The sequence below is a fragment of the Cebus imitator genome, unplaced genomic scaffold, assembly GCF_001604975.1.
Source record: "Cebus imitator isolate Cc_AM_T3 unplaced genomic scaffold, Cebus_imitator-1.0 Scaffold288, whole genome shotgun sequence".
Lineage (NCBI taxonomy): Eukaryota > Metazoa > Chordata > Mammalia > Primates > Cebidae > Cebus > Cebus imitator.
Genome location: NW_016107603.1, coordinates 1521673 through 1540408, shown reverse-complemented (window position 1 = coordinate 1540408; position 18736 = coordinate 1521673). Strand labels below are relative to the sequence as shown.

The window sequence follows — 18736 nt, the reverse complement described above, 5'->3', positions numbered from 1 at the left end:
CTTCAAAGTGCTCACAGGTCTAAAAGAAGATATGTAATCAAGTAAGCACAAGATGTTCATCACAAGTATTCAAGGCACTGAGGAGTCTGGAGGGGCAGAGGGAGTGGAGGGACTAGTGTGCTGTCCCTGGGAATCAAGGTGTCAAGAAAGACTCTGGTCGGACATTGTGGCTCCCACCTGTAATCTCAGCACTTTGGGAGGCCAAGGTGGGAGGATTGCCTGCACCTGGGCATTCGAGACCAGCCTAGACAGCATGGTGAGACCCCTAGTCTTACAAAAAATTTAAAAAATTAGCCGAGCATGGTGGCTCATGGCTATAATCCCAGCTACTCACAGGGCCAAGGCAGGAGGATCACTTGAGCCTAGGAAGTTGAGGCTTCAGGGAGCCATGATTGAGTCACTACATTCCAGCTTGGGTGACAAAGTGAGACCCTGTCTCAAAAATTTGTTTTAAAAAAAGACTCACAAGAAAAGGTGCCAATTGGTGAATACTGAAAACTGCACAGGGAAAACTCAGGTAAAGAGGGAGGGGAAGGACATTTTAAGTGACTGGAGCTGCTATGAGCAAGAGCTTAATGTAGGAGAAATCTACAGATTTCAGATGGTTCTAGTGGGGGCGTCAGGGGTTGTCTAGGCTACAATATGGCTAAACTGCAAAGTGCACTCCTGAAGCCTCTGTGTGTGTATATAGACTCCAATGAGTATCATTCCCAGTGAAAAAAATGGAGTGGCTAGCAGGCAAATGAAATAAAATCAACGGAGAGGACAGTAAGCAGAGTTATGCAATTTCAGGACCTCTAGCACCTCCATTTTGGAAAATTAATAAAACAATTTTAAAAACAAAGAAACAAAAACAAAACAAAAAACAGGATAAAAACTACTTCAATGTTTTTCCAAACTTCCTTGTAGAACTGGTATGCCTTATATGCCAGTAAATAAATACATATATTTTTATATATAGAAAAATAATTTAAAGCAGTGAAAGTATTCTGTATGATACTTCAGTGGTGGAGATATGTCATTATACATTTACCAAACGCCATAGAATAGAATGTAATAGACAAAGAACGAATCCTAATATAAACTGTGAACTTTAGTTAATAGTAATGTATCAATATTGGCTCACAAATTATAACAAATGTACCATACTAATGCATGATGTTAATAATCAGGGAAACTGTTGGGGGACAGCAAAAGAATATATGAGAACTCTGTACTTTTTTTCAATTTTTCTATAAAACTAAGCCCTGTGTAAAAAACATTCTATTGTTTTTTGATGCACAGAATAAAATTGTTTTACACAATTTCTAATTAGTAACAGAGTGGATAAGTGGATATAATGTTCAGTTTGTTTTATATTAAAAGAATTAAACTATTTTATTTGTTTTGCTATTAAATTACTATTACTTTTAACACAACTATTATGCTAATATTATGTTACTAATTTGATTTACTAATGTCATAGTACGCTTATTATTTCGTGCACTACGTCCCAGTCTTACATTTTGTGTAATCACACATTTTGTGCTTGCAGTACCTAAATATGCTAGTATTCTCTTTTCCAGAAATGCCCTCCCATCACTCTTCAATCACTCCTTTAATGCCTTCCATTCACTCCGGTTATATACCAAATGGCTATAACAGAAATTACATATAGCCATTTGGTATATACCAAAGGCTTTAAAATAGACATTCTCTTTGGCCCAGTAATTCCTCTTTGGGAAACATTCTAAGGAAAGATAAAGATCTTTGCAAAAATTTAGCTACAAGAGTAAATCTTGTATTAATTGCTAGGTGTCGAGTTGCCAAGTTGGGAAAGTAAAAAGTTTAGCAACAACTTAATTATCAAAACAAAATAATGTAATATGATGTCATTAAAATAATATTGTGGAAATATATTTATTCACAAGAAGAAAGATTAATACACATAATTGTTACAAAAGCAGATCTGAGAATGTAGAGTTTTAAAATTTGTGAGACAGGTTAGTAAATCACATATATATATGTATATATATATATATATTTTTTTTTTTTTTAAGATCCCACTATGTGGGAGGGGATTCCAGGCAGTTGGAAATCCCAATCATATTTTTCTAGGAATGCAGCCATTTCTTCTAAGTTTTCAACCTTATTGGCATAAATTTGTTCATAATATCATCATGTTATCATATCTGCACCATCTGAAATTATCTAATGTACTCATAATACTGTTTGTTTGTACCTTTTCTCTCAGAGATTTCTCATCTCAAAGAACTAAGTTTTAACATTCTTGTTTTTTTCTATGTCATGTTCTTCTAAAAGCTTTGCGTATATTTTGATGTTCTATTGTTCTAAGATGTATGTTTAGCTCATTAGTTTTCATTCTTTTTTTTCTCTTAATGTAAACATTTCAGGATGTAAATCTCTTTAGGTTCTTCCCTGCCTGCCCAACTTTGTATCATCTCTCCTTTTATCATATCTCTATCTTTGATTGGATCACTTGTTTCAAAGAAGAAAAACGTTTTTGTTCCACGGAAAAGTTTTTTTTTTTTGGTCTTTTTTTTTTTCTGCTTGATAGTATATTTGTTCTTCTATGTGTCCCTTACCAGCTATTTGATTTTCCTGGTACCTTTGCAGAGATCCCTTTCTGGCCCTTTCTGTTTAATCTGTGATCTTTGCATGAAGGCATCCTTTCCAAGACAGTTATTTGTTGAAGGATGATGGGAGGAGAGCCTGGGGTCAGGAGTGGATGAGCTTAAGAGAGCAAGTGGTTAGGTGTGTTGTTTTGGTAGTTTTCCCACCAAACTCTTCAGGACATGATCCTCCGTCCCAGGCTCACACCCCCTCCTGGGGCACAACTGAGTCTAAGATGTTTCCTGTTCTCTTACGGAACAAGACCAGTAACTGCAGAGCTGACTGCCACCCACCTTATTCCCCCACCCTGCCACCAGACAACATGGGTGGTTTGTCTGTGCATTTCCTCATTCTGCTCCATTTTCTCCGTCATCCCTGGGCCCCAGGTACCGACTGAAAGCCTGTCTAGGGCTTGTAATTCCAAACAAAGGTTATAGGTTTGGCCTCTCAGGGTGAGCCACTTAATTTTGGAAGTTTCTGCCTCCCATTAAAGATCCATGGAAACATATATTTGCTCTCAGATTTCTTTTACAACTGGGCCCAAATTTTGTTTTATTTAGAAGTAGTTAGTCATAGACTGTTTTTCAGAATGTGCTCTATTTTCTCGGTGCATTGAATTTTCATCTTTTTCACACCCAGACTCCCCACCCCATGCTTCCCAGGCCAACTTCTAATCTAACCTAGTTTCCCTGCCTAAGTCCTTTAAATCTTCACACTTCACTGCTGAAGTTATTCTCCTTAAACTTCTTGTCTGCATTGTGTGACTTTCCTCTTCCAAAACCTTTGTGGTATTTTGGGGTCCTCAGCATGATATTTTAGGCCTTCCATGACATGACCTAATTTTACCTTCCCAGCCTCTTTGTCACTGCATCCTTCCATTAGCCTAACACTAAATTCCAGCTAGAGTGCTAGAATGTTCCCACTTTCAGGACCCACTTACGCTTTCCCCAGTATATGTCTAAAATCACCACTATATAATCATCTCCGTTGCCCAGTTAGAATCAGCACCTCTGTTTCTATGTTTCCAAGCTCGTTCATAGTTATTTACGCACTTGTCTCCCCTATCAGACTTCTCCCACTTCAAGGCAAGATCTATATGACTGCTTCATTTCTATAGCATTTGCCACAGCAACTAGCACATTGGTACTCATGCATACCCACTAACAGAAAGGATCAATGTTACATTTTTCACTGTGAATAGTAACTTAGTGACCTGTTTCCTAGGAGTCTGAGCAATATAAGGCACTTTTTTTTCCAGATTCTAACCCACTCCGCCATCCCTACCTCTCCTCCTACCTTACCCTGTTACATTGGAGCATAAGATTCCCACTTTGCATGATAGGTAACGCAAGCCTTAGGATTCACAAACACAACAGTGACTAAGAGCAGTTCCTCTCCATGAACCTTACATTTGCAGTGCATCCCCTCTTCTTGCTCTTGCTATAACCTACATCAAAGCAGTGTAGATCTCAAATTGGTGTTAAAATAAAAGCCACAAACTAAAACCAAACAAAGCACACTCTTGTGTACAGGTAAGAAAACAGTTAGATATTAATAGTAGGTATCTCTGGATTTTTGTTTTATACTTTATTATTTCTCATATTTACCTATTTCCTATAAACATATATTTCACGATTTTTAAAGTTATTAATATTTTTAAAATACTTCTAAGAATAATATAGCACTCTCTTGTATGTGTGAAATAAATATGGCCAGCAGATGGCACAAAACCCCTAATTCAGAATTAAAACAGTTTGAAAAAAAAAAAAAAAAAAAAACTCTTGCTACTTGAAGAATGCCAAGTGAAGGGCATGTATCTTAGTGACCAGGAATCAGACAAAATGGACACTGCTTCCAGAATTGTTGTCTCCACTAGGTATGATTTTTTAAAATTTCTGCTACAGTCAAAGGTGAGTCGTTTCAGAAGTAAGGAAGGGGCCTCTGTGATATGCAGGATGTGTGGGACCTGCAGAGGCTGCAAGGCAAGATGGACTTTGCAGAACATTCTCAAAAAGTGGACAAGCTGTGTGTCAATGCAGTGTCACATCTGACGAGGTCTTTGGAGACCATATAGTCCACGTATTTTCAAACATTGTTTTTACCATTTTTTTTTTTTCTAAATAAATTTCAACATATGAAACCAACAAAAGTGAATCTATCCTAATTAAAGCAGAGGATGGGATAGGAAGCACGAGCCAAGTTGGGCCTTCTCTTTCTCCCAGCATGGCTCCACCCCTCATAGCTGACATAGTCAAGAACTGGCTATACTTAATCAACATTTATGGAAACCACAAAATACTTTCAAGAGGTCCCTAGAGAAAACCCCTAATGCAGTGGTTTCATTTTACTGCTGAGAAAAGGGGTGCTCAGAGGAGGAGAGTTGCAAATTAAAAACGGAAAAACATAAAAAGCAAAAACAAAAGCCTTAATTGCCTTGAAAGGAAAACATCAATAAGAACATTCAAAATGCATAAATAAATTTCATGCTGATGTTTAAACAAATTTGACATCTGAAACAGGAATTTTTTGACATTAAATTTGATATTTTAAAATTTAGATTCACTTAAATCTGTTTTATGGTTATATATAGTTTATGGAAATCATAGGAAACAGCATTCAGCTAATGTGAGGCTTCTTGAGAAATGTAAGCGTGTATCTGGGTTATAATTTAACAATAAAGTTTTTTTATATCAATAAAATATCGTTAGGTTGTAATTCCTGCACAATCTATAATTTTTCAATGCAATTATAAACCCGAACAAATAGTGACTTGACAGCATGAAGCTAGTCATTTTACAGCTTTTGCAAGCCCATAAAAATATATCTAGATAATGTTTGCAAAGTAGATGCAACAATATATTTAAATGCGTTTACCTAAAGTTTCTTTTTAGAACAAGTCCAAATTTATTTTCATAATAATTAGCTTAGAAAATTTTCCTTTGTTTTGGACACCCATTTCTATATGAAGCACTGCCTGTTATTTTCAGGAGCTTCCCACTTGACACTGTATTATTTCTGGTCTACGGAAGATGTATGTGTTTTAAGAGCTTTTAAGCCAGGCGTGGTGGCTCACGCCTGCAATCCCAGCCCTTTGGGAGGCTGAGGAGAATCACCTGAGATCAGGAGCTGAAGGTCAGCCTGACCAGCAAGGAGAAACCCCGTCTCTATTAACAATACAAAATTAGCCGGGCGTGGTGGCACACGCCTATAATCCCAGCTACTCGGGAGGCTGAGGTAGGAGAATTGGCTGAACCCAGGAGACAGGTTTCCGTGAGCCGAGACTGCGCCATTGCACTCCAGCCTGGGCAACAAGAGTGAAACTCCGTCTCAAAAAAAAAAAAAAAAAAAAAAAAAAAAAAAAAAAAAAAAAAAAGGCGGGGCGGGATTTAAAAAAAAAAAAAAAAAAAAAAAAAAAAAAAAAAAAAAAAAAAAAAAAAAAAAAAAAAAAAAGGCGGGGCGAGGGCTTTCAGAGAGGGTTCTCAGAGTGTGACCCTCTCTGAATACTGAGGTTCTCAGTATCTTAACCATGTCCTAAATTAATAAATAAAAGGAAAACCCAAAGGTGAATGGGATATAGCAATAGAGAGCAGGGGTCTTAAATTCTAGCTTGTGCTTCTGCTAGCACCGTGACCTTAAGCCCCTGTCCCCACATGTTGAAATCAGAACAATTACACTGACCTGAGTTGGTTAGTAGGCCATTGTCTCTCAGTTCCAAAACCACCTTTTAATGCTCTGCTTTGTGATGTTAGGACTGGGACTACGTAAACCACATTTTAGCTTGCCAGCTCTGCCAACAGGGGTGTCGAGGGACGCGGAAGGCTGCTTGCTCCTTCCTGTTTGCTGCCTGTTTGCTTCCGGTTTCTATCGTATTGCCTGAGCAGTGGTTCTTCCTTCCGGCAGCGGCTGTGGGATTCCAGTTCTCAGGATTCTTCCCTAATTGTGTTCCCCGTAGAGATACCAGCAGCAGCTGGACGGACCGTCCTCCTTAGAGGTCTGAGTCCAGTTCCAAAGGCCTTTCCTCTGAGTTTTTGAGGCATTAGCCCCAGTCAAGCTGACCCTCTTCCCAGGGTCTGGATCCGAGCTGGGCTGCGCCCTGTCGCTGAGCTTCTGAAGTAGCCACACCAGCTTCTAGGTTCTAATAACTCCTCCCTTGTGACGCCCGCCCTGCGAGTGCTAGCTGTTTCTTGTAGTTCCTGTCTCAATGTTACCTCAGCGTTACTTTTTTGTCTTTTTGGTTCTCCAATACCAATTCCCTATAATCAGTTCCCTCGACCAGAAAAGCCGATTTGGTTTCTGATTTCCTGACTGGATTCTGACCAACTTTAGATAATCCTAGGAAACAGATTCTTAAGAGAAGATTCTGAGCTTAGGCTTGATCATGGCTTTGGCGTTGAATACATCGCTGACTCCCAGTACCCCCACGATTAATCAGTAATCACCTGTGATTGATTACAAATGAAGTACCTACTGAAGCAAGTGCCTTCAGGATCAAGTGGCTGATTTGCTTAACCACTATGAGGATCATGTGGTGAGATAGCTACTTCTGTGTGCACTGCAGTGCTTGTGAGATGAAAATGACCAGGTTGAGACATGGTTAGAGAGCCAGAAAACTTCTAAGGCAGCTGTAAAACAATCTCTTAAGTTTTGTAGCTGCTCTGTGGGATAAATTATTACAATGCAAGTTGAATTCACAGCCTTGCCAAAGCTCAGGTGTGAGCATTAGAACATTGGTTGGGAAGGAGAGATTCTGAGATTTGGAATAAGGACATCTGGGTGAAATCAGACAAAACAGAAAATCTTATGTAATCTAAAGTTACATGCTAGTAGCTTTAACCTTCGCCCATTGTTCCCCAGTTCCGAGGCTGAGAACTACTTCCTGAGCTATAACATAGGGTTCTTCTTTTGCTTTTTCACTTCTCTAATACTTGTTTAATAAATCCTTAACATTAAAATCGCTGCTAAAACAAGCAAACAAAAATTGGTCTGGTATCTTTTTCTAACTGAAGCCTGCTGGACACACTGCCTCATAAGGGTATTTTGAGGCTGAGACAAGGCATATGCAGCACATAGCTCAGTATGGTATATCACCCACAGAGGACAGTCAGCAGGTAGTAGAATTTTCCTGCTGACCATATCTCTTCCCTACTTCATTGTGCTACTTCTAGTTGAGCAGGTCAAAGCTTCTCTCTGAACTTATTTATAAAAGGTGGTGACATTTCTCTAAAATTTGGGATATGTGTTGGGGGACATGAAGGAAAATATCAACCTTATGAAGAAATGAATAATAATTCATTTCTAGTGCTACTGCTAGTACTCTCACCCTACCACCCTTTCACAGGAGTTCATATATACTGAGGCCACCCTCTAGTGCTAGGTGATCAGAAAGGTCTCCTGCTCACTATTGACAAGTCAAAAGGAACACTTTCTGGAAGAAAACATAGCTATTTTCTGTTACGGGGCATTCTCAGGACAATCTCCTAAATGAACCCTCAGAGCACTGGCATCACTAAGGTTCGTCCCTACCCATAGGAACTGATGGGACTAACTGCCTATGTTGATCTCAAGTAAGACATGGTAACACTAAAGAACTGTTGTCAAAAACAAGGTGATCATTACACAGAGGAGGATAGAAAACTCAAAATGCTTACAACCCCTATGCTTAGAGCCCCTTTAATCCTCTGGTATGTACCTATGAATCCTGAGGGTCTAGGACTCATCACGTCATCAAAATAGTCCACCTTCGATAGAAGCCTGAGAACAGGGAAGCTTCATCTCATTGCTTGGCATTGTTTGTGAGAGAAAGCAAAGAAGCTTTTACATCCTGCTATTTCTTTCCCATGGCAATCAAAATAATTAAAACGCAGTTCAGCCAAGGACTGAATTTAAAGTGTTTAAATGCACACTATTCCTATAAACATACACTCTATTATAAATACACATACACAGTTTGTTTTTTTTTTTTTCACAAAATAAACTTTTTAGCAAACAAAATAAATTATACCATACTTTTCAGAATATGGGTTGGGTAGAAAGTGTTTCTATTAAAAAGCCTGTGACTATAGGCCGGGCTCAGTGGCACACACCTGTAATCCCAGCATTTTGGGAGGTCGAGGGGGGTGAATCACAAGGTCAAGAGATTGAGACCATCCTGGCCAACATGATGAAACCCTGTCTCTACTAAAGATACAGAAATTAGCTGGGTGTAGTGGCAGGCGCCTGTAATCCCAGGAGGCTACGCAGGAGGCTGAGGCAGGAAAATCGCTTAAACCTCAGAGGTGGAGGTTACAGTGAGCCGCGCCATTACAATCTAGCTTTGGTGACAGAGTGATCCTCTGCCTCAAAAAAAAAAAAAAAAGGAAAAGGAAAAAAAGCCTGCAACTTATTATTCTGAAAATCCTGATCCAAGGATCTACGTTTTTAAAATAGGGTAGATAATATCTACCTGTATTTTTCATTCTGCACCTCTAAATTCCACTTAGGATTTTGAAGTCATGGGGTAGCACCCAAATCAAAATATTTTTTTTTAATTCATCTAGTTAGATTTCCTTCAATGAAAAATTACAGGTGATCTTAATTTATGATGAAGTTATGTCCCTATAAACCTATGGTAAGTTGAAAATACATTTAATGCACCAAACATCATAGCTTAGCATAGTGTACCTCAAATGTTCTGAGAACACTTAATTAGCCTCCAGTTGGGCAACATCATCTAACACAAAGCCTATTTTATAAGAAAATGTTGAATATCTCATGTAATTTATGGAATACTACACTGAAAGTGAAAAAAACATAATAGCTCTGTAGGTACTCAAAGTATGGTTACTATTGAATTTGTATCACTTTTGCACCACTGTAAAGTAAAAAAAATAGTAACTCACACCATGGTAAGTCAGGGATTGTCTATAGTGAAAGGAGGTGGTAATATGCACCTAGCAGAGAGTTGTTATTTCACTTCTACTAAATCAAGACAGTAACAATTAAGAATGCATAGCTATAGGCCGGGTGTGGTGGCTCACATCTGTAATCCCAGCACTCTGGGAAACCGAGAGGGGTGAATCACTTGAGCCCAAGAGCTTGAGACCAGCCTGGGCAATATGGTGAAACCCCGTCTCAACTAAAAATACAAAAAATTAGCCTGGCATGGTGGTGCACGCCTGTAATCAAGCTACTCAGGAGGCTGGGGTGGGAGAATCACCTGAGCCCAGGAAGTCAAGGCTGTGATGAGCAAAGATGGCACCACTGCACTCCAGGCTGGGTGACAGAGTGAGATCCTGTTTCAAAACCACAAAAACAAATACAAACAACAATAACAACAAACCCAGAATACATAGCTATGTATCAGGAATTATATACTACATTCCAAGGTCCCAGTGGATGTCTGAAACCATGGATAGTGTCGTACTCTATAGATGCTATGGTTTTTCCTGTACATATGTACTTATTATAAAGTTAATGTATAAATTAGGCACAGTAAGAAATCAACAACAGTAACTAACAATAAAATAGAACAATTATAACAATATATTGTAATTTAAAATATACAAATATGGTATCTCTCTTTCTCTTTCAAAATATCTTATTGTACTGTACTCACCCTTCTTGTGATGATGTAAAATGGTACAATGACTACGTGATGGGATGAAGTGAGGGCAATAACACAGGCATTGTGACATAGGTGGAAAAATTCCAGAAGTAAACAAACAACTCATAAATTTCAAATGGTGCATTATTGTGAGTAGTGTGATGAAATCTCTCACCCCCCTGCTTTGGTCCACTGGATGGCAATGAGTCACTGTGTAGGCACCTTGGCTATTAGAGCAACAGTGGCAGTATTGCAGTGCTTGTGTTCAAGTGACCCTTATTGTACTTAATCATGGCTCCAAAACAGAGGGTAGTGATGTAAGATTTTCGAACTATAGTTGGCCCTGAGTAACTGAAACTGTGGAAAATGAAACTGGGGCTAAGGGAAGACTACTGTACTATACCTCTAGCCGTATACTGTTTATCACCAGTTATATAAAATGGTAATATATTATTAGCCATTAATGTAGCATGGATTAAGTCAGGTTGTTCACATAGTAATTTCAAGTTACATGATTCACCCATGTATATGTAAAGGTCTTCCCAAAAGTCTTAGTGAAATTGTACGATTTAATACTTTTGGAAGCGTAAACGCTACAAATTTTTATATAAAAGTTTCAAACAAACTTTATTTAAAAGTGTAATGACTTACATATATTTTACATTTATATAGCTTTGTTAATTTTGAATAATACTTTATAAAATTTTTAGTTTTTAGTCCCTCTGGTTGAAGATGGGAAATGTGGACTGAAACAAGAAATTAAGTCTTTTCGGACAACTTGCATTTCCAACTTGGGCTTATTAAAATGCTTAGTAAATAACCAGGATTGTGGCTGTGGCCATTACCGAATTTGAAAGAAAAAAGTGGCTTGAAAAGAAAGTGCATTGCAGTTCCAGTAACAAATAACTCTTTTATTTAAGTTTAATTTATTCAGAAACTTAAAGTTGGAGTTACCATAAAAATATTTTTTTCCTGAATCAATAGGTTATTGTTACAACCAAAAATATTTTCTACATAAATACAACAAACCATCAAAGTTGAGAAATTAACAATGGTAGCATCTAATCTTCAGACTCCACCCAAGTTTTGCCAATTGTCCCAGTAACATTAGTCTTTTATGGAGAAAGGAACCAGTTCAGGACCATATATTACATTCAGTTGTCACGTCTCCAAGCTCCTCCAGTCTAGAACGGATCCTCTGTCTTTCCTTGACTTTCATGACTTTAAGACTTTTGGGTATTATTTTTGTGGCATGTCCCTCAATTTGTTCTTTCTTCATTATTAGATTCATGTTATATATATTTGTTAGAAGTATAACAAGAGTAACACTGTAGTTTTGTCATTTCATCTTATTAAATGGAATAAAATTTCTATTTAACCCACTGCAATGAAATGTCATTGGAAATGACCAATTGATTAATGTGACATCTGCCAGACTTTTCCACTGTAAATTACTCATTTTGCTTTCATTATTCAATAGTGCTTTGTGGGAAATTACTTTGAAATTATGTAAATACCCCTCCATATAAAAATTTTAATTGGTTCATTATTTAGCTCATGATTTATTATTTTATTCCCTTACTGCCTTTATTGTTATGATTCTCAAAATTTCACAGATTTGACCAGTGGTGTTCCCTTCAAGCTGGCTTTTGTGCCCATTTGATATGTCCACATTTTTTTAGTACATCCTTGCTTTTTGCTTCAAAAGATGTTCCACTTTTAATTGTCCCTTTCCTTTCCTCTCCTGGCCCTAAAATCAGCCATTTTTTCAAGGAACTTTGTTTTTTTTTTAGTGGAGAATGGCATCTAGAAGCCAAGATATGCTCAATAGCTGTGCTCATTATTAGGGTTGTCTTAGTTTGAGCTGCCATAACAAAATACCATAGACTGGTGGTCTAAGAAATAAATACTAATTTCTCACAGTTCTGGAGGCCCAATATCAAGGGGCCGGCAGCTTGGGTTCCTGGTGAGAGTTCTCCTCCTGGCTTGTAGGCAGCTGCCTCCTCTCTCTGTGTTCATATGCTGTTTTTGGTGCACGCATATGGAGGCACAGAAGATGGCCTGGTGTCTGTTCCTCTTCCTGCAAGGTCACTTATCACATGATGTGGGCTCCAACCTTAAGACCTCATCTAAACCTAATTAACTCCCAAAGTCCTCACCTCCAAATACTATTATTAGAGCTTCAACATATGAATTGTTGGGGGATACATTCAGTCCGTAACTAGGTGTTCCTGCTGCCACTCCCTCTCAGAGGAAACCTAGTGTCTAAAGCCATTAGGTTGGTACAAAAGTAATTGCAGGTTTTGCCATTACTGTTACTCTTTCATTATCTCTATATAAATAGAGGTAGATATAGACGATGTAGATATAGATATATTAGGCTGCTGTAAAAGTAGCTGTGGTTTTTGCCATTAAAAGTAAGCGCAAAAAACGATATTTATTTACAGATAAAGAGCAAAATATATCTATAGGTATTACAGCTATTTATTTTATACTTTACAGATACTTACAATTCTATCTAGATATTGAAAACCGTGAGTCCACGCAAATACTTCCAATTCCATACCAGAACAGTTCTTTCATGTTCCCTCCATTTGAATCTCTGTAATTCCCTTCTCCAACAGTGAGAAGCCTGGTTCCTATTACTATGGATATTTTCTTGTTTGACTCACAACCCCATGTTCACCCACCTCTTATATCTGCCTCTCCCCCTCCCCATGAGGATGCCCTCCTTACCCTCCCCATGTTCTCATACCTCATACTAGGCCACCTTCCAACATGTGGATGTCCACCTTACCCCACAAGGACTTGAACTGCCCATTCTGGGTTACACCCCCCCATTAGACACCCTTCTCACCCTATCTGGGCTCTAAGTCACCATGTCATAACCCCCTCGCCCACTGTGTGGTGACCCTATTCACCCTCTTTGGGTTCTGACATCCCACTGTGTTCTTCCCTCCTCTGTGTGGATTCTTCCTTTACTCCCCCTTCACTCCACTCAAACTCTTATGCCCCACTTCAGGTCATGGACCGCCACAGCTCCCCCTCAGTTCCCAGTGGTACACATGCCTACCTTGTTCTCTATCACCTCTAGGACTGATTTATGAAGACAAGGGAAGAGGAAGAGTCCAAATAACTCCTAAATATGTGTGTTGTAGAGATTACCTTTGCTAAATCTTGTTGAATTAGAAGAATGAGCCAAAGGCAACATTTGTATGGTTTCAAATGCTGCCAATTGTGCTATACATCATTCTTTGTGTGGGGGAGGCAGTTATGTTTACTTGTAAGCACCCCTTAAGGCTTTGCTTTGAACATGGTAATCCTGTTAGAATTGGATGAGAAAAAGATAGCATTTATTGGAGCAAAGAATGGATTAAACAAGAAAAGTAACTAAGAAGAGCTGCCTTTTAAATCTCATCTCACTTTGCTTCTTCATGCATTCCTCAAAATAAATTGCTATACAGATTAGTCCCAGAGATCTAAATTACAAAAGATGTTGAACACCACACTAAATTCTTTTATTTAAAGTCAACAATGGCAAGTCACAGAATGGGGGTGGACAAAAACAAAAAAAGGCATAAGATTGTGAGAAAAAATTTAATTTCTAATTATGAAATTGGAAAAAATCATGACTCTATTGTACATCTTGTTGTTTTCAGGATGAAAGCTATACATTAAATGGACTGGGTCAGGGAAATTGTTTTATAGTTGGGGTGCTAATAGATAAGCTGTTTTTATTGGTTAATAAAGTGTTTATACCACTCAGACAAATCAGCCTCAGTATCACTCCCTCGCTTGTTACTACATTATTGCTATCACAGAAACCAATCAACAATTACTTACTTTTATACTTTGTATAAGGTAAAGCATAATACAATGCAGTGTTTAAATAACCAGCTTCATCCAAGTAAGAAAAAAGATATATAATCCATTTTTTCAATATTTAGAGGAAAGACTATTAATCAAATATTTAGGCATTCGATTTTGGAGAAACACCTTCAGCACTGTTTAATTACTATAGAAGCTAAGATGTAACAGAATTCAGTTTAGCTTTTAACAGTCTGGAGAGACCAGCCTACATGCTCTTCTGGTGAGATCAGTGGTTCTTGGCCATCACCCAATACAGGCATCAGAGCCTTCTTGGGCCTCAGTGTCAGCTCCAAAGCACACTTGGGGGACTGAGAGCATGGTCGGGTAGGAAGACCAAGGAGAAAGGATAAGAACAACCAGGCAGAAGGAGGGCAGAGATTACTGGAAAGAGGAGAAAGGGAAAAGGGAAACAAGGGAAGCGGGAGCTTGAGGGAGAAAAAACAGGAATGGAAATAGAGGAGACAGCTATGGTTTGAATGTGTCCCTCCAAGGTCTTGTGTTGGAAACTTAATCCTCAACACAATGTTGAGAGCTGGGACTTTTAAGAGGTGATTAGGTCATGAAGGCACTGCCTTCGTGAATACATTAATGCTGTTATCATGCGAGTGGGTTAGTTGTCTTGGGAGTGCGTTCCTGATTAAAAAAAAAAAAGAGTCAGTCCTCTTCCCGCTTCCCTGTTTTTTCTCTTGCCCTCTTGCCTTCCACCGTGGGATGGCACAGCAAGAAGGCCCTAGTGAGATTCGGGCCCCTCGACCTTGGAATCTCCAGCCTCCAAAATGATAAGAAACACATCTCTGCTCTTCATAAATTACTCAGTCTAAAGTATTCTGTGACAGCAGCACAAAATGGACTAAAACAGAGTGGAAGAGAAAGAAGAGAAAAGCAGTTGAGAGGACATGTGAAGACAAAGTTATCGAAAGATGAGATTCATTATCAGAGGAAATATGGGAAATATAGAATGAGTGTTTAATAAAAAAAACAGGAAAGTATCTCACCTACAACACTTTGAAGGCATGCAGATATTTTATTACCTAAAATTTACATTTCTAAATTTGCAGAAAAAAATTCTCTGACCTATGACCTGTGGCCAAGTCTGAGTATCCTGTGCTTTAGTTTGTCCACATGGTGAAGTCCCACAGCCTCCCCCGACACTCAGGGAGAATTCTCTTGTGATGCAAATATAAAAGCAAATGTTGGTATCGTATTTTCATTTATGGCTGCCTTAACATATACAAGAAATAGGAAAAAAGCCTTAGATCACATTGCTTGGAACTTATATAACATCTTTAAAGACTATTAATTGACGTCACACTTCTTAATCTTTACAACATCGTCCTGAGGTGGAGATCTGTAGGTTTACCTCCATTCTACAAAAATAAAAATCAAATAAAAGATTAAATCACATACACAAAGTCGAGAAGAGGAACGATTAGCTTTAGTTGTCTTGTTTAATCAAGCATGAGAAAACTAAGCTAATTCCATACATTGAGACTGACGAAAATGTATAAAGTAAGTTGGTCCACATTACAAGTAGGTTCAATTTGGCCAAAAGACACCATGTTTCAAACTTAATCCCCTGAGTGCAAAACTGTAAGGATTATGCTCCAGTTAGTCTTTTAGTTCTGTTTCCTTCATTTCAAAATTCCTTTTGCCCTAAATAGTAGCTGGTACTTGCTATCAACCTTTTATTTTTTATTTTTTATTTTTTTGGGACGGAGTTTCGCTGTTGTTACCCAGACTGGAGTGCAATGGCACGATCTCGGCTCACCGAAACCTCCGCCTCCTGGGTTCAAGCAATTCTCCTGCTTCAGCCTCCTGAGTAGCTGGGACTACAGGTGCGCACCACCATGCCCAGCTAATTTTTGTGTTTTTAGTAGAGGCAGGGTTTCACCTTGTTGACCAGGATGGTCTTGATCTCTTGACCTCGTGACCCACCTGCCTTGGCTTCCCAAAGTGCTGGGATTATAGGCGTGAGCTACCGCGCCCAGCCTGCTATCATCTTTTGACATCATTATTGTCACTCGTCTGCTTAGGCTGAAAGTATGTCCATCCCACAGGTGAATACACAATCAAGAGCTGCAGAGTGGAGCCTTTATCTCCACTGTGGCCTCCACCACAGCAAGTCTAAGTGCACTTCCAAGGATCCTACAATCATTTGTCTTTTTGTGACACCATAAAGTTCAGTAACCAGCAATGCGTGGTTCAATGCAGGATATACTGTGGGAGAGAGAAATGGGCAGGAGAAGACACACTTCTTGCCTTTAGGGCTCATTAAATTGTCTACTGTTTCTTTTCTAATCTTGCTTTGCTTTGGCTCTTCTGTCTTCTAGTGAATATACTTTTCGAGTGTCTGTTTCTTTATATTATCATGTTATCTTCAATTTCCAATGTTGAAAAACCCTAGGGCTTTGCAAAACTGTTATTTCCCTCAGCAAAGAATGTGCTCCTCATCAAAGCCAATGATTTCATATTCCACTGGCTTCACAACAAAATAAGCAAGACTTTCTTAGGTACATTTGTTTTTCCATGACATTTAAAGTAAATTCTCTGGGATTGTAGCCTAACATGAAGTGACATCTTTCCCAGAAATACAGCAGCATTGGCAAAATTGTCAGCAATCATCCAACCTTGGGGCCAAATGTAACAATATGGGAAGAACAGCACTCTGATTAATAAATGTGACTGAAATGCAAATAAAATGTGTGGTTTTCCAGATTCACAAAGTATTGGAAGACAAAACTGTGAGCAAATGCCATTATAATATGCAAGAGGAGCGCTGAAAGATAGCCCCAACCTATGTGTTTCTCCTCAGCCACTCAGCCATCCTGTCTCTTCGCTTCTTGTTTTTCAGGTTTTCATTCTTTATTGTCTGTAATCTGGTATGAACTTTGATCCTCTGGTCTTCCTCCAACATGTTATTGAAAAACTGCTGCAGCTGGAAGGACAAAGAGACAGCTGATCAGTGCAATCTAACTTCTCATTTGGACCAAATAAACGTCTAAATGCTAAAGTAGCAACATGATTTTGCAAATTGGTGATGATGAATGAGTAGAAATGTATACTCCTAGATTGTGTGTCCCTGGGAAGACTGTGGCTGGACAATGTGATGAACACCACACCTACCCCAAAGAAGCAAATGTGACAGGAAGGTCCATGAAGCAGAAACTATGTCTTATTCATTGTTCTATTCCCAAAGCACATATTAAGTCTCAACGAATATTTACTGAATACATATAGAGTGTTATCTAAGATTTGTAGACAGAGATACAGTGAAACCCCCCACTGTAAATCTCAGAAGAAACTGCTACTTCCAAAGCTCAAAATTGGTACATAATATTTGCATCTTTACAAATGTCATGCTTTACTTGAGAATACTTAGATAACGGATTCATGCATTGGTAGAATTACCTCACTGGGTCAGGTCAAGCATTCACTCATCAGAACATTTGTTGCAATATTACCGATAAATCATACTCCAAGTGAATAATAAATTATATTACAAAATATAAATGTTATAAATTTTTTCAATTTTCATTTTACCAAAACTCTATTTTTATATCAGTGGATTAGAACTCCAAACACTTGCAGCCCTAAGACATAGCTCACAAAAGCTCACTTAAACCCTAACATATTTGAAATTGCATAGTAATAGGGCTATCAAGCCTGATTGCAATGTAAAAGAAATGTTTTGGAGAAAAATAAGTTAAAAAGCCAGGAAGAATCCTCCCCGGCTCTTTACTTCCCTGCTCACATCTGCCAGGAGGTGGTAACCACCAACCCTCAACTCCACATCACAGATAGTGTGTCCAGGGCTCCCATAGCAGTGGGAGGGGAGTGGGGATGGTGTGTGGGATTATAGGTGGGCCTCACGTGTGCTTGAGAGTATGTCTAGCTGAGGGAGCAAAAAAACCAGAGCTAGAGATGTGGAAGGTGTTTGAAAATCGTGCCTGTGGGAGGGACAAGCAACACAAATCACTTCATTTTCACTTTCCTTTTTAGTATTTATTTTAGATACTATCCTGTGAACTGATGCAGCCTAGCAGCACTGCTGGACATGAATAGTTGTTCACAAGAATATTCATCTTAGCTAATTCATAAAAAAATTGCAATAATTTACTGCTAAATCCATTTTTGCAATTTTGAAAATCTGTCAGTGACTAGAGTTTTGAAACTTTTAAAATTACTAAATTTACAAATCTCATTTATTCATTCCTTAAAACAACAACAAAACATCACTAGATTCTGTACAGGCAAAGGTCGAACCGATGATACAAACACACACTGAGTCTTGATTCTCGGAGCTTTTGTTCCAGTGTGTTCTGGGTGTGGTGCGCTTTTCTTTCCCTTGTCCAGGGAATCCCTGATAAATCAGGTCCTGACAGCTCAGCCTCAGGCAGGCCAAAACTCAAAAAATGATAGTTTCTTCAGGAATTAACAATTATTCTCTCATAATCACAATGATATGACTGTCAACGTCTCCTTTTTTTTTTTTTTTTTTTTTTTTTTTAAATAATTTTTTTTTTTTTTTTTTTTTTTTTTTTTTTTTTTTTTTTTTTTTTGCTTAGAATCAAATTTCAGGCCTTTATGACCTACACATGTATTTGTTTATTTGCTTAGAGAGAGTTGATTTACATTTATTTACACAGACTCTTCTTGTTCTTATTAACATAG

General features: G+C 38.4%; 1 protein-coding gene across 2 annotated transcripts in view; it reads right to left on the bottom strand.

Moving 5' to 3' along the window:
* Positions 1 to 16061: 16061 nt before the first annotated feature.
* The window catches only part of LVRN (laeverin), a 72373-nt gene continuing 69698 nt past the window's right edge, over positions 16062 to 18736 (bottom strand). Inside the window, exons 20-21 of one of the 2 annotated variants that reach the window (XM_017502032.2) lie at positions 16860 to 17000; positions 16062 to 16282 (exon numbers count right to left, since the gene is read on the bottom strand). In XM_017502032.2, the coding sequence (XP_017357521.1) occupies positions 16860 to 17000 (141 nt within the window). In that variant the 3' untranslated portion in view covers positions 16062 to 16282. Of the gene's footprint in view, positions 16283 to 16706; positions 17001 to 18736 lie in introns of those variants that run through there. The other variant, XM_017502031.2, reaches the window with a different exon arrangement.